The 20,845-nt window shown below is 49.0% G+C and overlaps 1 protein-coding gene across 1 annotated transcript in view; it reads left to right on the top strand.

Annotated features, from left to right (window-relative positions):
* Positions 1-1,298: 1,298 nt before the first annotated feature.
* LOC114701361 (calponin-3) overlaps positions 1,299-20,845 on the top strand; it is a 34,002-nt gene continuing 14,455 nt past the window's right edge. Inside the window, exon 1 of the mRNA XM_028881444.2 lies at positions 1,299-1,652. Coding sequence (XP_028737277.1) covers positions 1,596-1,652 — 57 coding nt within the window. The 5' untranslated portion in view covers positions 1,299-1,595. The remainder of the gene's footprint in view (positions 1,653-20,845) is intronic.

The following is a 20,845-nucleotide window of genomic DNA, read 5'->3' as shown; positions in this document are numbered from 1 at the left end:
AAATTTTGTGTCTTTTTCTTTTCTACATAGCTCCGGCTGTAGGACCTCCAACTCAAACTCACAGCAATCCTTTCCGTGCTGGGATTGCAAGGTTGGGATACCGCGCCATACTTCCTTGTATCTATCACGGAGAGGTTCAACTTGGGCTGTCTGGGCTCTTTTGAAGCAGGCTGCCGCCCCTTGTTCTGTGGTCTCATCTGGAACCTCAGCTTGTATTTGGGAAATAAAACTCTCCTTTTAGGACCCAGAGGGCAGAAACCTACCCTAGGTGAGATCCAGAATGCCAAGGCATGAGGTGACTCTGTGGAGGTGGTGACCTTGGTCAGTATTAGGAATCCGAGTTGCTGCCTTCAAGCCACTAAAACGGAAACGGAGTCTACCTAGTAGTTCTGGGTAAGTAGATGGGTTAACCTTTGGAAGACCTACAGTCCAGTGTGGTCCCATGAGCACAGGCAAGGGACAATGTTCTGTTCTCACCTTCCTCTATCAGTTTGCCTTTGAGATCAGAAGAAAGGAAGGGGACAGTAGAGAATACAGAGGGCTGATTCAAAGAGATCTCTGATTAACAAACAAAAGCAGGTAGACTCCTTATTCAAGGCAGTCCTCTAATTAAAAATAAAGGAACAAACAAAAACTAGGCAGAGCGACAGTCTCTTAGACTTTTGGGCGGCTGAACTCCCTGTAAAGTTGCTTGCAAGAGGGCAACTGGTGCGAATCCAGAAAAGGACCCGAAAAGCCCCAAGGCTTTGCCACAGCACTTTCCCAATTTCTTTCGCACTGCTTTTAAAGTTTAAACAGAGCGAGCAGGAATTTGGCAAAGAACCTTGACCGAGGCAGAGGTCAGACCCACAGGTGCGGCAGCTGCGCGGGGAGGAGGACCTGGCCGGTGCTGATGCAGGCCTCCCTGTGCCAGACGTGTGGCTCGGAGGCTGCTCCCAGGGTTTCCAGCGCAGCATCTGGGCGCGCTGTGGTCCGGGAGGAGTGGCCGGTTAGCGACGGCCAGCTCGGGGAGCTTCCTGTCCCCTCCACCGTCGGAGCGCCACGGATGCCTGGGAGTTGATGAGAACCGCGGCGGCTGGGAAGCCCCCAGGCGCCGGGCGGGGCGGCCGCAGCCGGCTGACCAAACCGGGAGGAGGGGCGCTGAGGTCCTCGGTGGCGTGAGGGCGGGGCCGGGGCTGGGACCCGCGGAGGGAGCGCCGCGCCCGCCGTGCTGCCATTGGCCGCGAAGCCCGGAGCAGGAGAGGGGGAGGAGGCGGCGCTCCATTGGTCGGGCTCGCCGGCCAATCCCCGGAGGTCTGGGGGGGACCAGGCTGGGGGCAGAGCGTGCGGAACCGCGGAGCGGGCAGCCAGCCGGGCAGCCAGCCCCACTCCAGAGTGACCCAGAGTCTCGGCGGGACCCGAGTCCGACCCGACCCTCGAAGCCTCGTCCACGTCCCCCAGCCGCGCTCCGGATTCTCTCGCGCCGCGCAGAGGCGCGAGCTCGAGCATCTCCCGTGCGGCCGCCGCTGGGGCTAGGAGTAGGGACACCGAGGGCCACAGATCACCCCCACCCCCGAGCCCGAGCGCAGCAGCCCCTTCCCATCGTCGGGACCGCCATGACCCACTTCAACAAGGGCCCTTCCTACGGGCTCTCCGCCGAGGTCAAGAACAAGGTACGCGCGCGCGCGCGAGCGAGCGAGCGGTCTGGGGTCTGCCGCGGGGAGACGTCGAGGCTGCCGGAGAGGTGCGCGCTCCGCAGCTCCCGCAGCCGGCTCGCACGCGCTGGCCCTGGCTTTGTTCCCGCGCCGCGGCCCTGGCGGGCGGTGGGTTCCCGGACGCCTGGAGTCCCGCAGCGCCGCGGGGCCCGCTCGAAGGCTGTAGGATGCTCCCCTCCGGGAAGAGGGCGCTCCAGAGTGGTCTTTTGGCCCTTAGGCGGGGCCTTGCCTCGCGGCTGGGACTCCGGGAGTTGCCGCCCCCGCCATCCGCCTGGGTCGGGGCTGCCGTGGGACCCTGCGTCTCCTCCCATCCTGGCCCCCCCTCCTCCCACAAACGAAGTTGGGCGGCTACGTGGCCAAACCGGGCCCCTCATTGTTCCTCTCCTTCTCCATGGGAGGGGACGCCGAGTGTCCCGCCGACCCCTGGGACCCGCGGGCGGAAAGGGAGCCCGTCGGTGGTGCCTTGGTGTAATTGCCGCTGGTGCGGGAAACCCAGACAAAGCCTGAACGCGCCGCCTGCGAGCCGGTTCAGCTGTAGATGGGAAGAGTTAGAAATGCAATCCTGAGAAGTTTGCAGCGCGTTGAATTGTCACGATATCTCGGCAGGGTCGCTTTTGTTCGGGGTTTGTTTCCTGTGGCGGGCTGTATTTTTGGAGTGATTGGAATCTGGCGACGCTGTTTTGCCGAGTACTCATCTCAAGAATGCATCGGGGTTTATCTTTCGGACTTTTGGCCTGGGAAAGAGATGAGAGGCGTCCCCCTCCCCAAATCCTCTCCTTCCTTCCTCCCTGCTTGCATTCCAAGTCCATGACATCAGGGGTTTCGGGGGGGGGGGGGACCAGCCAATCGCGTGGAACTGCGCACAGACCGCTCATTGTCTCCTTTTTGCTGTTCCGGCCAAAGCGCCACAAAGGAGGGCTGCTGTGGTTTAATTCTCATTAACCTCCCGGGAGCCAAAGCATGTCAGGATTGTCACCGCGCTGTCCCACCCCTGGTAGCATACAGTGGCGTTGTCAGGGCTGTTAACACCCCGGAGCTGCGGGTGTGTGCGGTGTGAAGGGAATCCCGTGGAAGTAACGAAGCGCACCGTTGTCAGACGCTAGTGAGAGTGCGGCTTATTCTCTCCCGCTGTTGTAGCTAGCGCACCCCTTTGCAGTTCATCTAGAAGATGAATTCTGAACAGTCTTTGAAGCAAGGGGTTACTTTTCGCCCTTGTTCTAAAATTGAAATCTTCAAGGTTTAACCTTTTCAAATGTTTGGTCTGAATTAAAGTTTTCCCGAAGAGGCAGAAAAGTTTGTTTGGAGTACAGCACTCACCGACTGAAAACTTGGTTGTAAAATAGCGGTCCTTCCAAGTTTATAGCCCTAGCTTTTGGGAGCCGAGGGCGTTGGCGGGTGAGAACTGGGTGGTTTGTGCCCTGGCGCGGCTTGGCGGCGCACGAATTGTAATTCCCTCTGGGATTCTGGCGCCCTCTGAGTCTCTTTACCTTTGCATTGTAAATGAGGTGCTGGTGACGTTGGCAGCCCTTCAAGTGACTTGACTTTTCCTGGTTCTTAGTTTCCAAGCTGGTTTTCTTTTTGCTGACTGGTATAATAGCTTCTCCCCATGTCGTTCTAATTGAGCCAATAACCCAGGAAATGCAGAGACTCGGCCGGATCACTATTACTGCAAGTGTTGGAAACAGTAAATCCTCAGTTTTTTTTTTTTTTTTTTTTTTTTTTTTTTTTTTTTTTTTTTTTTTAAAGAACCTTTGGAAATTAAACACCAAGCCCATTAAAAAAAATAAACCCTTTATTTATGCGGGGCTGTCACACAGGACCCTTTTATAAAAATCCTTTTGATCTCAGCAGAAGAGGTACCCTGTGAGGTGGGGAGGGTCACTGGAATACTGGATTCCAGCATCATTTTTTCTGGTTAGGATGCTGGGCTCAAGAAGGGTGTGTTTGGCCCAGGGTCATAGAAGAAACTTGGAGTATTCTAAGAATTTCAACAATTGGTGTCTTGGTTAAGTACTTAGATGTGTTCAACCACAGGACACTGTTGTCTGCCCCGCCCACCCTATTTTAGTCATCCACCTGTTACTACTTGACATTGTAATTATTCCTGTCCTGGTACTCATCTGTTCTGGGCTTAGTAACCAAATCTACATGCTTGAATGAGGTGTTGATTTTTGAGTGAAGGAGTAGGACTGTTGGATAAAGAGTGGGCATAGGGAAACATGAGCTTCACACTGCAACTTTTCATTCACTCCTTTTCCCCCTCAGGTGTTATATAATGTATGTGTTGATCAACTACCAGAATTTTGTTTATTACTGTGTGTGTGTGGGGGGGGGGTTTCTCTGTATGTATGCCTGTGCACCTTGTACCTACAGTGCCTCTGGAGGCCAGAGGAGGGGTTTGGGTCCCCTGGAACTGGAGTTACAGATGATTGTGAGCTACCTACCAAGTGGGTCCTGGGGTTCGAACCCCGGTTCTCTGCGAGAGCAACCACTACTCGTAAGCATTTAGCTGTAGCTGCAGTTCCCCAGAATTTTCCTTTCTTAAAATATCATTTAACGTCTTGGTAGGTAGTGTGGAGTGGAGTTTGAGTCCAGCAGATGTAAATTCTAGGTCCTGCCGGCTTGGCTAGTTCCGGCTTTGGATGATGTGGGCGGGTCCTTTGACATCTGTCTGATTTAGGATTTATGTCTATTTTATTTCTTGCAGTTGTCTGCCCTGCTCTTTTAAGGATTCACTTTGTATCAAAGCCCCCCACCAGTGAATTGACAGTATCTTTGATCTTAAATACTTTGAGTCAGTACAATTCCAGGGCAACATCTTTGAAATGAAACATTTAGTTGGTGAGATGGCAATATAGAACAGAACACACAAACATCTTAAAAAAAAAAAAAAAAAAAAAAGAGGGCAAGAAAATGTGGAAACCAGGATTAAAAAAAAAGAAAAGATTCCCTTCAGTCTGCATTGTGGATCAAGTGTTTCTGCTTTTTTTTGACACAGGCTCTTGTGGAGTTGAGGCTGATCCTGAATTCACTATGTAGCCAAGAACGATCTTGAACTCCTTATTCCTGCCTCCACCTCCCAGTTGAGTGCTGGGATTACAGACATGCACCCACCATTTCTGGCCTGTCTTTAAATGACAATAAAAGAGGGAAACTACAAAAGGACCAGTAACTGATCTGCATAAAATCCCAATGGGCCCGGGAAGAAGTAGAATCAGTATTAGACCCTTGAGGGAAGATGGAACTTACCATAAGTGATGATGTCCTGTGGGTTGTACAGGTTGAACAGGCTCTGTGGGAACTAAAAGGAGAAAAGGAAAACGAAAATATAATAAAACCCACAGATCCTCTAAGGAAGAGCAACATTTCCTGACAGTTGGGTCTAAAGGTTGGAGCTAGTAAAAGCTGGCTTGGGACAGATGTTGCAGGACCTCACAGAAATCAACAGGAGTGCAAAGGGTTGGTGCCCCCCCCCCCACTGGTTTTACAACAGTGTGTTTTCTTGGTGGAGGCTGAGTGTTAAGAATGAGATTGGAACGTGTGATTGGAATGTGTGTTCTCACAGCCTTCTGTTCCCATAGGAAAGTCTGGTTTGAGCAAACTGGTTTCTTGGAGAATCTTTTTGGTCACCCAGTGGTATTCCCAAATATCTAAAAGCCGCTTTGGAAGACAGTACTAAAATTTTAAATCACTTCACAGTAAATTAAACCATCCTATACTAAAATGAGGACCAGGACCCATGACATCCTTGCTTGCAGCTGTCTCTCTCCTGTGTTTGGAACAACAGCTGCTTTTCAGGGTGGCCTGGATCAGGGTACTCCCCAGGTGACTCCAGCATAAATTATCACTGAAGCCAGGCTTGACGGTGCACTCTTTAATCCCAGCACTGGGGAAGTAGAGGCAGGTGGATTTCTGTGAGTTTGTGGCTAGCCATGGCTATGTAGTGAGATCCTGTCTCCAAAATAAATAGATAAATAAATAAAAATAATGAAATCACTTAAGGTAGCAGAATCACTGCAAAAAATGTGTAGAAGGGTTTATTTTATTTTATTTTATTTTTAAAGTACTGGGGTTAAGCAATTTCTCATTAAAAACTTGATATTGTCTGTCTCTGCTCATCAGAGATAAAGATCCAGGTCTTACTCTGGGATGCAGTTCAAGGTCTCTATTAGGCTGTGGTTTGGAGCACAATAAAAGAGTTGCTGTGTAACTAATACAATCCTCATTATAAGAAATGGAAACATATCTTGCAAGTTGTAGTAAATATTTATCGATTTAATGAGTTCGTCCATCAGGAATAGATTTTGCTGTCTCAACAGCTGGAAATCTATCTGCCAAGTGCGCGCGCGCGCGCGTGCACACACACACACACACACACACACACACACACACACTCACACACACCATAAGAGAATTCTGTTTCTCAGGTCTGATGTTTGAAAAGTGCTTAGATGGTTTTGTTTAGTTGTGGTTGAGATAGGTTCTGACTGTAGCCCTCAAACTGGCTGTGTAGACTAGGGTGGCCTTGAACTCTCAAAGATCCACCTGCTTCTGCCTCTCAGGTGTTGGGTCTTTATAAAGAAATGTGTCCTAACACCAGCCATGTGTGGTTGTTTTGTAAAGTAACTTGTTCTGTGTCTTAAAACTTAAAAACCACTAAAATAATTCCTTCTCGTTGCTGATTTGGGAAAACTTTCTTGGACTCCCAGTTAGAGAGAAATGTAGAGATCCCATCTGAAAAGGCTACTCTGATGCTAGCCTCCCAGAAGTGGGACAGGGTGGCTGTCCAGCCAGGTCAGGGTCTTTGATGCTGGAAGGGACTGATGATTGAGGTTTGTCTGCCAACTCACCTTTCTTTTCTTTACCCCAGCCCCTCATCTTGACCACATCATAAAGATGCACTTGGAAAGGATGAGAGGGACCACACCCACTCTGGAACACTTCCTTATCATGGTACTGGCCTCTGTGGCCTGTAGCCTTCCACAGTCTGAGAACACATTATATTGTTAGCCTACAGTTTTAGATTTCAGAAATAGGCTGAACAGGGAAAACATTGTCAGTACTTCCAGTAACTAGAGGGTGTGTGTGTGTGTGTGTGTGTGTGTGTGTATGTGTGTATGTGTGTGTGAGTGTGTTTTCTCTTATGACTGTTTCCCTTCCCGATTAGGACAGGAGGATTAATGAGGTTTTTTCCCCCCTCTTTTATATGAATGAGTGTTTTGACTGCATGTGGTTTAATGCGTTTTTTCCCCTCTGCACTCCATTCACTGTATATCGTGGCTAAGATGGCTAATATTATTTGTGACTATATTTTTCTCTTTTAAAGCACATTTGGATGGTTTTGTTTTGGCTTCTTTCACCATCATTGTAGCCATTTTTTTTTTCGGGGGAGGGGGTTCAAGACAAGGTTTCTGTGTGTAACCCTGGCTGTCCTGGAACTCGCTCTGTAGACCAGGCTAGCCTCGAACTCACAGAGATCCGCCTGCCTCTGCCTCCCGAGTGCTAGGATTGAAAGCTTGTGCCACCACTGTTTGGCTGTTGTGGCCATCTTAATTAACTTCCTTTTCATGATGAGATGGTGGTTGTGTGAAGCTTGTCCTTAGTTTTGGGGGCAGGTCCCATGTTCTTCTTGGCATTGACCATCTACTGTGTGTGCATTGGTTCTTTGGCTCTATCTAGATTCACCCTCATGGGATCTTAACTTTTAATGTCTGTCTTCTTGTGTCCTCCATTTTTGGTAAGCCTTTCTGGAAAGGGGGTGTGCATCGGGTTGCTTGTGGGGATTCATGCCTAGTCTTCATGGTAAGTAATAAAAACATATTTTGCAAGTTTTATAAACACACATTTCTGAATGCAGAAAGGCCCCCTCTCCTGGTAGCACCGTTTCTGGTTCCTGTCGGTGAAGAATGGGCACCCTGGATTTGAACCCAGTTTCTTTGAGATTCTCTGTGGAATCTCAGTGACTTTGGGCAAGTGACTTAACCTGTTTGCATCTCACCTGCGCAGTGAAGATGTAACAGTCAGCTTTACAAGGTTGTTAGAGAAATCTGACGGAGATCGTTCATGTCAAGTGTTCAGGATTAGCCCAAAGCGCACTCAGGACAGATGATGTAAGCATTTTGCTGCTGGCTTCTGAGCTGTATTTGTCTTGTAGATGTTGATACTGTCTCTAAAAGCTGAGGTTTCATCTGTGTCTGAGGCTTCTGATAGGAAGGGGACCAGGACACCGAGCATCCCTACTCTGTTTCCCTTTTTCATCAGGAATGTGTTGGTGTCTGGATTGTTGTCCAGAACTCCCATAGCGTCCTGGGTGATGCCTCTTTCTCCCCCCCCCCCCCCAAGGCCTAGGTCCTCTGTTCTTTTCTGGCCTAGTTTCTCCCGTGAGGTAAAGGGAGGACTCCTCTGTGTCTCTGCTTTCTGAGCAGGAACTGGGAAGCTGGAGGGAGTGGGTGTGCCCCTTGGGCGGGGCATCTGCACTGGCAAAGCCAGAGAACCGGGAAGGAGGATGCAGCAAAGAGACCCATTTTTTTCCCCCTCTTCCTCTCAGGTCTGTCCTTCCTTTTTCATCCTAGCCCCTTGCTCCTTACAGGCTCAGCCAGTGGGTAGGGTACGAGCTTCATTGTTACACTTTTCTCCCTCTCTTCTGCTTCATGTGGGAGGCAATCTGAGAGAAAATAATTAATACCATGTGCAGCACGTCTCCCTTTCTTGCTCTTGGTTAATTCCGACATCTGATTCTATTTAAAAAGCAGCAGCAGGCCAGGGGCTGTAGCTCGGCTGCTGGGCTGCTTGCCTAGCGCACACAAAGCCCCGGGTTCAATCACAGCACTGTATAAACCCAGCATGCTCACAGGAGCCTGTAATCCTAGCACTTGGGAGGTGCAGGCAGGAAGATCAAGAGTTCAAAGCCATCCTTGGCTGGATGGTTAGTTTGAGGACAGCTTGAGCCACATGAGAGAAGTTGTCCTAAAAAAAAGGGGGTGGGGAAGCCGGGCGGTGGTGGCGCACACCTTTAATCCCAGCACTCGGGAGGCAGAGCTAGGTGGATCTTTGTGAGTTCGAGGCCAGCCTGGTCTACAGAGTGAGTTCCAAGAAAGGTGTAAAGCTACACAGAGAAACCCTGTCTCAAAAAAAAAAAAAAAAAAAAAAAACCAAAAAAAAACAAAAACAAAAAAAAAAGGGGGGTGGGGAATAATTTAGTCGTTAAAATGCTTGCCCTGAAGACCTGAATTTGATTCCCAAGAAGCCATGGGGGAGAAAAGAAACACCTGGGTATGGCAGCATGTGCTTGTGCTTGTAATCCCAGCACTGAGGCGGATAGATCCCTGGCTCTCCAGCCGAAGTAGCCCAGCCTAGCCTATTCAGCAAGTCCCAGGGCAGTAAGAGACTCTGTCTCCGGGGTGGAGGGGCTAGATGGTGCTTGAGGAATGGCACCCCAAGTTGTCCCCTGTGTTCTACACACATATATATTCACATTCCCCTAAAAGAAAAACAACAATAGTCATGTTATACTTTCCATAGAAACTGTATGTACATGAACCTCCTCCTGGGAGCTTGTTGGAGCCCGTGGCCATTAGCAGCAAAACGGCATCCCTCGGGCTGTTCTGAGCCTGGGCATTTGCTTCACGTTTTTGCAGAGAACCTGGATGCTGTTGTTTGGGAACCCTCATGACCCTCCCCCTGGCCAGATACACTTAGACATTTAACTTGCCAGTTCCGTTTTCATTTCTAGTTTTTTTCCTCTCCTGGCTCCATCTGTTTATCCTTTTTCTTTCCTCTTAGTGGCCAGGGATTCGGTTTTAGATACTTTCCTGCAGTTGATTTTCTAGTACCTTCCAAAACACCCGGGGCGAGAGGCTACTTTCCAGAGAGGCCAGTAGAATAGTTTTCAGTCTGAGATCTCTTTGCCAGATACCTTCTTATGAACTTTTGAACCAGGTTGGCACTGCCCCCCGAGACTGCAGAGTCCTCTGGCTATTGGAAGCAGAGCTCTTGGCTGGCAGCAGGCTCTAGTGTATCCTGTGATAAAGTGATCAGGGGGACAGGGATAGTGTGTGTGGGGTCTCTTAACTCCTGGACCCAAGCAGTCCTCTTTGCTCAGCTCTTCTCACTGCCTTGGGAGTCCAGGCATACTCCACCCTCTTCTCTTGCTACTTTGAGATGAACTAGCTATGAACTGGAGAGAGCAGAGGAGAGGAGGTAGAAAAGGCGTTAGACTCTGGGCAGACCTGGGTCCAGACTTCTGCTTGGTACTCAGTCCTTGGATAGGCCATCTCTGCTTACTTCCTTGCTCATGAGAACCTCTCCAACTCTTTAATCGTTGTTTGGTGAATGAAATAATTGTGAAGAGTGGGAACAGTGCCAAAATGTAAGAGCGCTGCGCTGAAAGAACCCTGTATCCCTCCCTCCCCCTCATTGCCATGGCTCAGTCACCCCGAGTGTCACTCAGATGTTCCACAAACCTAACTGTAGTCTGTTGTATGGATTTCCATGATTGGCTCACTACTTCCGTACTGGGAAACTTTCCTTACAGATGCTCGTGTGGGAAAGTGCATAGCTCTGGACCCAGTACGTAAGTGTATATTAAGTATTTAGCAGTTGTTCATTTTGAAAAATCAGTTTATACTCCTAGCCAGTGGTATGAAATAGGAAGAAGATCACTTTAATTTTTTTTTAAAATCAACTGAAAGCCAATACTTGGAAGATAGAGAAAGAAGGATCAGGAATACATGGCTATCTACAGCTACATAGTAAGTTCCAAGGCCGATCCGGGACTCTGGGCTACATGAGACCCTGCCTCAAAAAATCAGCCAGCGGGGCCTGGAGACATGGCCCATCCATCGGTTAAGAGTGCTTGCTCTGCGATCATAAGAATTGGAGTTCAGATCTTAGTTCCCATGCAGCAGTCCATGCCTGTAACCCCAGCTCTGAGGAGGATGAGACAGGAAGATCTTTGGGGTGTGCTGGCTTCCAGCCTGTATGAGAAAACATGAGCCCCAGGTTCAGGGAGAGACCCTGTCTCAGACCTATCAGTGGGGGTGAGAGAAGAGGACACCGGTGGCCCTTTTTTCTGAACATACGTTCACCCTCGGACCATCCATGTCTCAAAAGAAATTAACAGCCAGACAAGCGAAAAACCAAACAACAAAACTGTGTAAGTCTCCTTGCTGAGGCTCAAGCCACATGTGTTAGCTCTTTATGATTCTATGTTGAGTCCCCAACATCTGTAATCCCCCATTTCACTGTTCCCCCTTTCAGACATGGGGACCAGACAGTGGAGGGTGGGGTGGGGTGAGGACACGTCCATTAAAAGTTACTTGGTAAATTTTTTTTTTTTTTGGTGTTTTGAGACAGGGTTTCTCTGTGTAGTTTTGTGCCTTTCCTGGATCTTGCTCTGTAGACCAGGCTGGCCTCGAACTCACAGAGATCCGCCTGCCTCTGCCTCCCGAGTGCTGGGATTAAAGGCGAGCGCCACCACCGCCCGGCCGGTAAATAATTCTTAAAGTAAAAAGCTTAAGTGGCATCAGAAAGATCTCATATTAAATGGCATCAGTTAATTGATTGTAACGATGTGGAGGCAGCCAACCGTGGGCTGAAAATACCCCCCCAATGGTCACGGCTGTATTGAACGTGTACACAGACTTTCCCACCTGTTCTCTGAACAGTACAGTATAGTACCTGTGTACAAAGCATTTGCATTTCTGTTAGACAGTGTAAGTCATCTCGAGATGATTTTAAGTAGGGTGGGTGGGGGCGATGGAGTTGTAACTTGGTGGTGGAGTGAGTGCCTTCTTAGCAGGCGGGAAGCCCTGGGGGTCATCTCCAGCACTACACACATAAGAAGTCGTGGAAGGATGTGTGGAGGTTACTTGCATGCACTACTTAAAATACCATTTTATACCAGGGGCCTGAGCACTGGCTCTCTTGGTGTTTGTGGTGAGGAGGGAAGGCCCTGGAACCAGTTCCTGTGGATACCAAGGGACACCTGCTGAGTGTGAACTGTCTTCCGCTATCTGAGTGGGAATCGCCGGCGAAGAAGGGGGACATTCAGGGAGTTCCTGCGATGTGCATGAATGAACTTGGGGCGGTTCTCAGCAGCTGGGTGATGTGAGAGCCACCGAGGATCTCCAGTTTGCAACAGAAGACGCGCACATGTGGAGATGATGCCCTAGCGGTTTCCAGACCAACCATTTCAGTCCTAGGCTAGAGTTCTGAGAGAACCAACATCTTTCAAGGGGCAAAGAAGAAAGGTGCCAAGCCTGGTGAGGGCAGGCCAGGGTGAGGAGCCCCGAGACAGGGAGGGACCTTTGGCAACAGGCAGAGGAGGAAAGTCAGGGGTCCGGGAAGGCCGGTCTCCTGCAGGAGGAGGGCTGGGAACAGGCCAGGGACTGGGCTGCTGAGCCCTTTTTGCTAACCTTTGGAGAGATTGTCTTCAGTGGAGCATTTTTCCCGGAGGTGGGAGCACTAAGAGAGGAAATGGAGAGAGCTGGCCAGACACTCAAGAGAAGCAGGTCAGTGCTTGAGACCGGCATCAGGATCGTTCAAAGGTTTGCTTGTTTCGGTTGAGGTGGAAGCCTGTGCCCATTGAAGGGCCAGTGAGGGGAAGGCTGGGGGCAGAGAGTGGAGTTGAGGGTTAGCAGAGGTGGGAAGAAAGTGGAGGACCCTGAAAGCAGAGGTGATGTGGACGTCTCTTGAGCCAGGAGTGTTTGTTGCTCTTACGTGGGTGGAGTGAGGTGTCACTTTGGCCCTGGCCTGGCCTGGAGCTCCTGAGCTGGTAGCATAGGCCACAGAGTGAAGGGGTTGGGCCTGTATGTGGAATACTCTGCATTCTGCTGCTTGTCTCTGCTGAGTCCTGCAGGGCCCCTTTGCTGCCCGGGCGCTTGTTCCCTCCACCCATTCCCTTGGCCCTTGACCTGGAGGGGATGGGAAGTAGGGTTTCCGTTTTGGATTCTGTGCGTATGTGTCTGTCACATCACCTCTGGGAGACCTTTGTGCTAGGGCAGAAGACTGATGGACACTCCAGTTCATGAAGGCTGACTTTGTTCCTCTCTGTGTATTCAAACTCCGAGACAGTCACATACGGTGGGAAGCTGTCTTTACTGTTATTCGGGGGTATCCTGGGGCCTCATAACCAGGTCCTAGCTGGAAAGAGGAAAAGGAAGCTGTGTTCAAGTTTTATTTATTTCTTCATTTGTGTGTGTGTGTGTGTGTGTGTGTGTGTGTGTGTGTGTGTGTGAAGACTCTGATCTTGGAACTGATTATTTCCTTCTTTGTTGTGGTGAGTGAGAAGTTTGAACTCCAGTGTGCATCTAACCTGCCTTCAGTGGCTCTTGTGTAGGTCATGGTGGAATGTAGGTATGTGACCCTAACACCCGAGTTTATTATTGTTCACATTTAAAAAAAAAATGAACTCAGGCTTTTAACTTAGGGTCTCTACCAAGTCCTTGCACAGCTTGGGTCTGGGGACTAGGGCCCGTGAGGGAACGAACAAAGGACAGACACACGTACAGACACATGTACAGGGATGGAGTGGACTGGGCTCTCTTGATGGAGAAGCCACAGTATCCTGGATGCTCGGTATGTTTAGTATATGTAGTCGAAGAGAGAGGTGGGGTTATTTCATACAGCTGAACGGGAAAGCAGGGCTATTATAAGAAGATAGAGAAGGATTCATGAGTATTAAATACAGCTGAGCAAGGAGACAGAGTTAGCTGATCTTGAGGCGCAGTCCCTGTAGGGGAGCTGTCTTCGGGCTGTAAATGTGGGGCAGGGAAGCTATGGTGGGTATTTTCTGTAAACACTGTCAACGTTTGCACTCAGACCAGAAAGAGGCTTTGCCTCTGAGCTTCACCTGGCCATGCCCATGTCAACCCCACATGCTCACTCAGGACTTCCCTCCCTAGAGGTCACTTCCCATTCCATTTCATGAGGCACAGGGGAGCTTTTTGTTAAGGGGGAAATGGGAAATTCCGTCCTGTTAGTTCATGGAAACTTTGTGCCCTCTCATTTCAAGTTTAGCAGTCCAGGTGTAGCTGGTTTGTGTTAGGCCATCACTGTGAAATGGACAGGACGCCATTGTCGTAAAGGCGCTTGTAGTTGGAGATAACAGATCTGAGCCCCAGACAGTTAGTTCCACAATTGGGGCCTACTGAAGTGCTGACTGACCGCTGCCTCCTACCTGCCATGATCCTCCAGCTCAGTAGTGGATAGGGAGTCACATGGCTCACGGTGACTCGTGGGGGATGGGATGCTCACCTGGGCTTCTGAGGTCAGTACCGAGGAACTTCTGGTGCCTTGCTTTGGGGACTGCGATGGCGAAGTGGCTTTTGAGAATTCCTCAAACCACAGTAGATCTCGAGTTGCATCCTCTAAGGTAAACTTGAAATTATCCGGCGAGGAGTGAGTACACACGGATGTATCCCAAGGCTGCAGAAGGTGATGCAGCCAGCACAGCCCACATAGACTTCAGCGCTGCCTGCGGGCGGCTCGAAGGTTTTGGAGGCAGCCACAGTCCTGAATCTGGACAGCAGCGAAGAGCTGGCACCATCGGGCGCTGTGGAGATGCGTGTGTGTTCCACGGGAGCAGAGGAAATGCGTAAACTGGAGAAGCAGCCCCATTTCCCTTCGCTGCAGCTTCAGCTGGGATTCCATGTCAGCAGAATCTCTACCGAGCTCTCACATGGACAAGGAAGCCCTTTCTTTATCAGAGACTCTTCTCCAGCTGCCTTTCTTCCAAGTGGGCTTCTTGCTTACACTTCATTGGTACTAACAAGGTATTTTTTCCATTTGGCTTCTAGTCCGTTTCCTTGGGATTTCTGTTTATTTATCCTGGGCCTAACCTCCATGGGCCTCAGAATAAATTGGCTCTCGCCTGTAAAACTTTCAGTTAATGTTCAGATCATGGCTGTCCTCTCTCTCAGGCCCCTTCTAGGGTGTGTATAGTCACTGGTGGCTGCCCAGTTCTTCATAATAGGCTGTGTATGATTGATTGCTTAAACATTTAGTCATTGAGACAGGCTAGCTTCTAACTTGTAATCCTGCCTCTGTCTCCTAAATGCTGGGGTTATAAACACGGGCCACTATGCTTGGCTGTATCTGAATTCTTTAATTTTTCACCACCCAGTTGGCTCTTTCTAGAGCAGTGGTTCTCGACCTTCCTGATGTTGTGACTTTAATACAGTTCCTCATGTTGTGACCTCCCAACCATAAAATTATTTTTGCTGCTACTTCATAACTGTGATTTTGCTACTGCTATGAATCGTGATGTAAACATTGGTGTTTTCTGATGGTCTTAGGCGACCCTTATGAAAGAGTCATTCAATTCCCGAAAGGGGTTGCGACCCACAGGCTGAGAACCACTGTTCTAGAGCCTGATAACCAGTTTGTCATGTCCTCTTTCAGAATGCGTCTGGATCACAGTATTGGCGTGATGTGGTTTCACCAGGGTACAGTTGAATGATTACCCAGCATTCTGTGTATTTGATTCTCAACCACCTCCTGTTTCAATCAGGATGATAACCCAGTGATGTGGAAAAGGCATCTCTCTGTAGACAAGAGTCTAGACCATACTTTGGCAAATGGATTTTCCCTTTCTGTAAAGTTAGGTGAGAATAGCGGCAGACGGTTTAATAGTTCACATACTTATTTCCCACTTACTTCTTATAGCTAATGCTTTCCTTGGGTATCTCCTCGGGCTGTTGTGATTCAAACAAACATTAATTATATCGCTGCACAAAGAGAACATCAGTTTGACTCGGTCAGCTCACTGAGGAAGCACTGTTAGTTCTAGACCTTCAGGGCAAGGTTTTAGATGTATCTTGAATAATTTGTTTATTGTACAAAAGAAGATGTTTCCGATTCCCAGTTTAAGTTTCATAAGCACACTCCACGGCTCCTAGATCACTCATGACCAGAGCGTAAGGGAACTGAGCATAAGCCTCCAGGAACTCATCACTGCGAGCTCCTCCTGCCTCGCCTTGCATACTCACAGAGTGCCTGGTGACTGCTCCTGGCCGACCTTCCAGGACTGCTACAGACTGGGACTATGTCCCTAGCAGTCCATCTAAGATTACTAGATTGGCTGATGAAGGGGTGACGCCTGTGGTGACCACAGCAGCATTCAGATGCAGATGTCTTTCGGAACAAGATAGACCTTTCTCAATCAGAGGCCTTCGGCTGGCGACATGAGCCGTAGATGAATGCCACTTTTTAAGTACTATTTTGTTCCAGGCGTGACGTTGAGAGCCACAGAGGTGAAGTGCCGGTTTTACCTCACGGGAGGAGAGACCTGGGCAGCTGTCCTTGATGTGACTTTGAACCTTGCTGGCTGCGGGTGATATCTACCCAGGCACCTGCCAGGTGCTTGCACATACTCGTCAGAAGTTCCAGGTCCCCTCCAGGACAGCCATCCTCCCCTACCAGTGATAGAGCGCCTTGTTTTGGGGGGTGGGAGTAGGAAGTGGACAGACCTGCCTCCAGGATTTTGTTCACAGTTGCTCACCAAGTGAGGTGTTTCCATCCTTATTAGCTGACGTTTTTTGAGTTTTAGTGTGTTTGGGGAAGCCAATGCGTGTGTGCTCCCCCTGCCTCATTTAAGATTGCACTTTTAGCTGTGTATGTTCTACACATGAGAATCTGAAGATGACTTTTCTAGAGAGGCTAAAGTTGGCCTTGTTCTTTGCTCTTTCTTCTCTCTGTGTTGCTGCTTGGATTAGGCACTAGGCCCGTTTCTCTTGGGGTTTTCTTATCAGTTTCACAGCGTTCACGTCATCGAGCCTTAGGGTCTTTGTGTTTATCTGACTGGGAGAGTTCGAATCTGGCAAGGCTTGCGTTGAAAGCTTGGTTGTCCAGCCATGGCTGGTGGGATGTGGAGGAAACAGGAGGCGGGGCTTACTGAAAGGAAGTGACGTCATTGGGAGGCTTCCCCCTTAAAGGTGTCTTGGATCCTAGCCCCTTTCCGACTGAAACTTCCGATCCAAAGTTACCTGGCTTCAGATATTTTGTCTCAACAGCAGGAAACTAACACGGTCTGTATGGGAGGATACCTTGGTCTGAAGGTCTGGCTGTACCAGACCTTTGAATGCCCTTGACCCCACTGTGATAACCTGCTGCAGATGTGGTTGTCCTTGACTTTCAGATTTCCTTAGCAAGTTCACGCCGTAGAAGTTTGGATTCTGTACTACTAGAATAAGATCTCTTGGGGCAGGATCTGTCTCTGAAGTGTGCTTCGTAGCTGTTTGAGCAGAGCGCAGAGGAGAGGACCAGAAGAGAAACTGAAAGAAGAATCTATAGCCGGGCGGTGGTGGCGCACGCCTTTAATCCCAGCACTCGGGAGGCAGAGCCAGGCGGATCTCTGTGAGTTCGAGGCCAGCCTGGTCTACAGAGCGAGATCCAGGACAGGCACCAAAAACTACACAGAGAAACCCTGTCTCGGAAAACCAAAACAAAACAAAAAATCCAGAAACCACGACAGATGCTGTTTCATTACTGTCCTATTGCTGTGAAGAGACACCGTGACCAAGACAGTTCATCCGGGGGCCTTGCTTACAGTGTTGAAGAACTAGTCCATGATTGTCATGGTGGGAACAGAGAGGCATGGTGCTGGAGCAGTATAGCTTTATATTCCTAATCCACAGGCAGAACGAGAGAGGCAGGGCCTGGCATGAGCTTTTGAAACCTCAAAGCCCACTCTCAGTGACACACTCCTCCAACAAGGCCACACCTCCTAATCCTTCCCAAACACTTCACTGACTAGGGACTAAGCATTCAGACACAAGCCTTTTGGGGGCCGTTCACATTTAAACAACCACGGGGACTAACATGAGTGTAGTTTTGGGGTCATGCTGAATTGTCTGAGTGGCTCAAAAGCAGCCCCGAGAGAATTCAGGCATGGCTGAAAATCAGGAGATTGTTGTCAGCACCAGAAACAATAACCTGGACTATTGTTTGAACAGCCTCTGTGATGATTTATGGTAGGGAGGAAAACGGATTGGTTCTCTATATGCATGGGCCAAGCATCTGCAGATTCAATCAGCCATGTCAAAAATACTAGAAGAAAAATTGTGTGTTTGCCAAGCATGTATTTTCATTGTCATTATGCCCTGAACTCCAGCATATTCTATATACAGTGTTTACATTGTGCTGGCTAAGGTAAGGCTGCAGGTGACTTAAAGTAGACTTGGCTGTGCATGGGCTCTGTGTACATACTGTGCTGTTGTATGTAAAGGACTATAGTAGCTGGGGATTTCGGTGTCTCTACAAGTCCTGAATCAGAGCCCTATTGTAGATATAGGAATAAAAGCCAAGTGCTCTTCACTCTTCAGGGGACTCTGCAGTGTGCCTGCAAGTGTGGCCATCAGGCAGTTCTTTTCCCATGAACCCTCTGCCTCTAGGTTCCCTAGTAGCTTCTTCTTGAGTACTTGCTGCTTACACCCAAACCGGCACCACAGCGTAGCCCTGGCTTTGTTTCTAGCCCGTTGCTGAGATGTCTTTGAGGCCTTCTGTCTCCCTAGTTACTTTGCCTCCCTGTTGACGACTTCCAGTGAAACATCTCTCCACAGCGCCCGGGCTTGGCTGCTTCTTAGCGACTGGAAGGCTTTTTATATCTGACGTAGTGTCTCCTACAATTAGGAAGTGCAGGCCCTTGGGGCTTGTGGCTTTTGAAGAGAATCCACTTCCTGTGCTGTTTCATGTTTTATTTGACAGAGGATGACACTTTGACGAAGGGGGTGAGATTGGGAGGGGCGACAAAAAGAGATTTGTATATCGTAGTTCATCTGGCATTTCCTACGCTTGCTATCTGTCATCGTCACTTTGTCCTAGTGACCTTTTTCCTAACGTCTTCCATCTCTGCCAGACTTAGTACAAAGGCGTGGAACTGTTTTGAGTGGGCTGAGCTTTTGGAGGGCCCTAAGTTTAAGATTTTGTTCTGTGTCGCCTACAAGACCCTCTGTGTGCTCTGCATACTTACATTCTTTGATTTTTGTAAATAAATACTGTTCTGTAGACATCTAAAGTGAGGACTAAAGACTGGCCATGCAGGACTGGCCTGCACTTGACTGAAGAACAACTCCAGATGGATTCTCTGAGCTGCCTAGGCTGGAGAGCAGATGGCTGAAGCTCCACACAGGAGAAACACAGGTTGGGTGACTCAACCTGGTGCTCTTAGTTGGGTTCTTAGCACTGAAAGGAGGGAGGGAGGGAGGGAGGGAGGGAGGGAGGGAGGGAGGGAGGAAGGAAGGAAGGGAGGAAGGAAGAAAATAAGGTTGGTGTTCAGGGGGAATGAGAACAGAACAGAGTGTTGGCTGGCGGTGGAGGATGGCCCACCCATTTGTGGAGGTTTGAGTAAAAATGGCCCCCATAGGCCCATGGGGAGTGGCACTGTTAGGAGGCGTGGCCTTGTTGGAGTTGGTGTGCTGTTGTTGGAGGAAGTGTGTCACTGGGGGGTGGGATTTGAGGTCTCTGATGCTCAAGCCATGCCCAGTGATTCACTCTCTCTTCCTGCTGCCTGCTGATCCAGATGTAGAACTCTCAGCTACCTCTCCAGCACCATGTCTGCCTTCATGCTCCTGTGTTCCCCACCATGACAGTAGCAGCCTAAGCCTCTGAACTGTGAGCCAGCCCCAGTTAAATGTTTTCCTTTCTAAGAGTTGCTGTGGTTGTCAGCATTTAAGCATTACCTGGCTGGCCCCTTGGAAATCTTCCCAGTAAGCAGGCAGTGCCTTGACCAGCTCAAGGTCCTGACAACATCTTTCTGCATAGGCAGGTTTGCCTAGCCATGTTTGTGCATGTGCCAAGTCCCCCTTTAAGAGGTGGGCCCCGCCTACCTCTCCCCCCTCCTTCCCTCTCTCCTTCTCTCTCCCTCCATCTTTCCTTCTTCCTCTCTCTCCCTCCCTCTTTCCCTCTCTCTCCCTATTTCTCTCTCTCTTCCTCTTTCTCCTTGTCTATTCCTCTCCCTCTCCCTCTCTCTCCCTCTCTCTGTCTCTCCTCCCTCTGTATCTCTCTCTCCCTCTCTATTCCCACAAGGTCATGTCTGCACCTCCTCTCTCCCCGCCTTTCCCGTTTCTTTTTCTGTTCTTCTTCCTCTTCTCTCCTCAGCTCCCTTCTCTCCTCCCCGCCCCCCCCAATAAAACTTTCCATGTGAGTGCGGTCTGCAAGGTGTATCTCTCTCCGCAGCTCCCACTCACCATGCGCCATCTTTAAAATACAGCAGTGGTCATGGTGCCTCTTCATGTGGTAGAAACCCCAACTAAGACACCATCTAACACCCTGGCGGGCCTTTTTCTTGGTCTTCATCCTTAACGGTGTTTGCAGGAAGATGTTGGTGGCCATCGATGGGGAGGCTCCATCAGCTGTGCCCAGGCACAGTTCACTTGAATTTTGATATGGAAAAGATGGGGTGGTGGCGGCGGAGGTTCTGCTCCTCAGGTGCCAGCAAGGAGAGGGTTTCTTGAGGCAGAAAGTCTGAGAAAAGAGCTTGGGAAAGAAAGATAAATTTTGAAGAAGGATAATGATGTTTATAAACAACTCGAAAGAGTGAGTTATTTTCTCCCAACAAATTATAGAGCAACATTTTCATGAGTTTTTTTCATCTTTTTCTTTTTTTTGGTTTTTTGAGACAGGGTTTCTCTGTAGCTTTGGAGCCTATCCTGGACTAGTTCTTATATCTTAAATTAGTCCATTTCCATAAATGTATACCTTGCCACGTGGCTTGTGGCTTACCGACATCTTCACATGCTGCTTGTCCTGGCAGTGGCTGGCAGTGACTCCTTCTGCCTTCCTATTCTTTTATTTATCCTCTCTGTTAGTCCCGCCTATACTTCCTGCCTAGCCACTAGCCAGTCAGTATTTTATTTATTGACCAGTCAGAGCAACACATTTGCCATACAGAACATCCCACAACACTATTCTAAATGGAGTAATGTGGAATTTCAAAGCAGTTTTAATCTACATTTCCCTGGTGCTGAGGGCTTTTGAGCAATTTAACAAAAAAGTATTTATTGACCATTTGTATTCTGCTTGAGAACTTTGTTTCTCAGTTTCATAGCCTGTTTATAAATTGGATGATTTTTTGTCTTGATGTTTCATTATTTGAAATTATTTATATATTCTAGATATGAATATCCTTCTGTATAATTGGTAATTTGTTGTTT

This window comes from Peromyscus leucopus, chromosome 6 (assembly GCF_004664715.2).
Source record: "Peromyscus leucopus breed LL Stock chromosome 6, UCI_PerLeu_2.1, whole genome shotgun sequence".
NCBI lineage: Eukaryota > Metazoa > Chordata > Mammalia > Rodentia > Cricetidae > Peromyscus > Peromyscus leucopus.
This window is presented reverse-complemented; position numbering and strand designations above follow the sequence as displayed.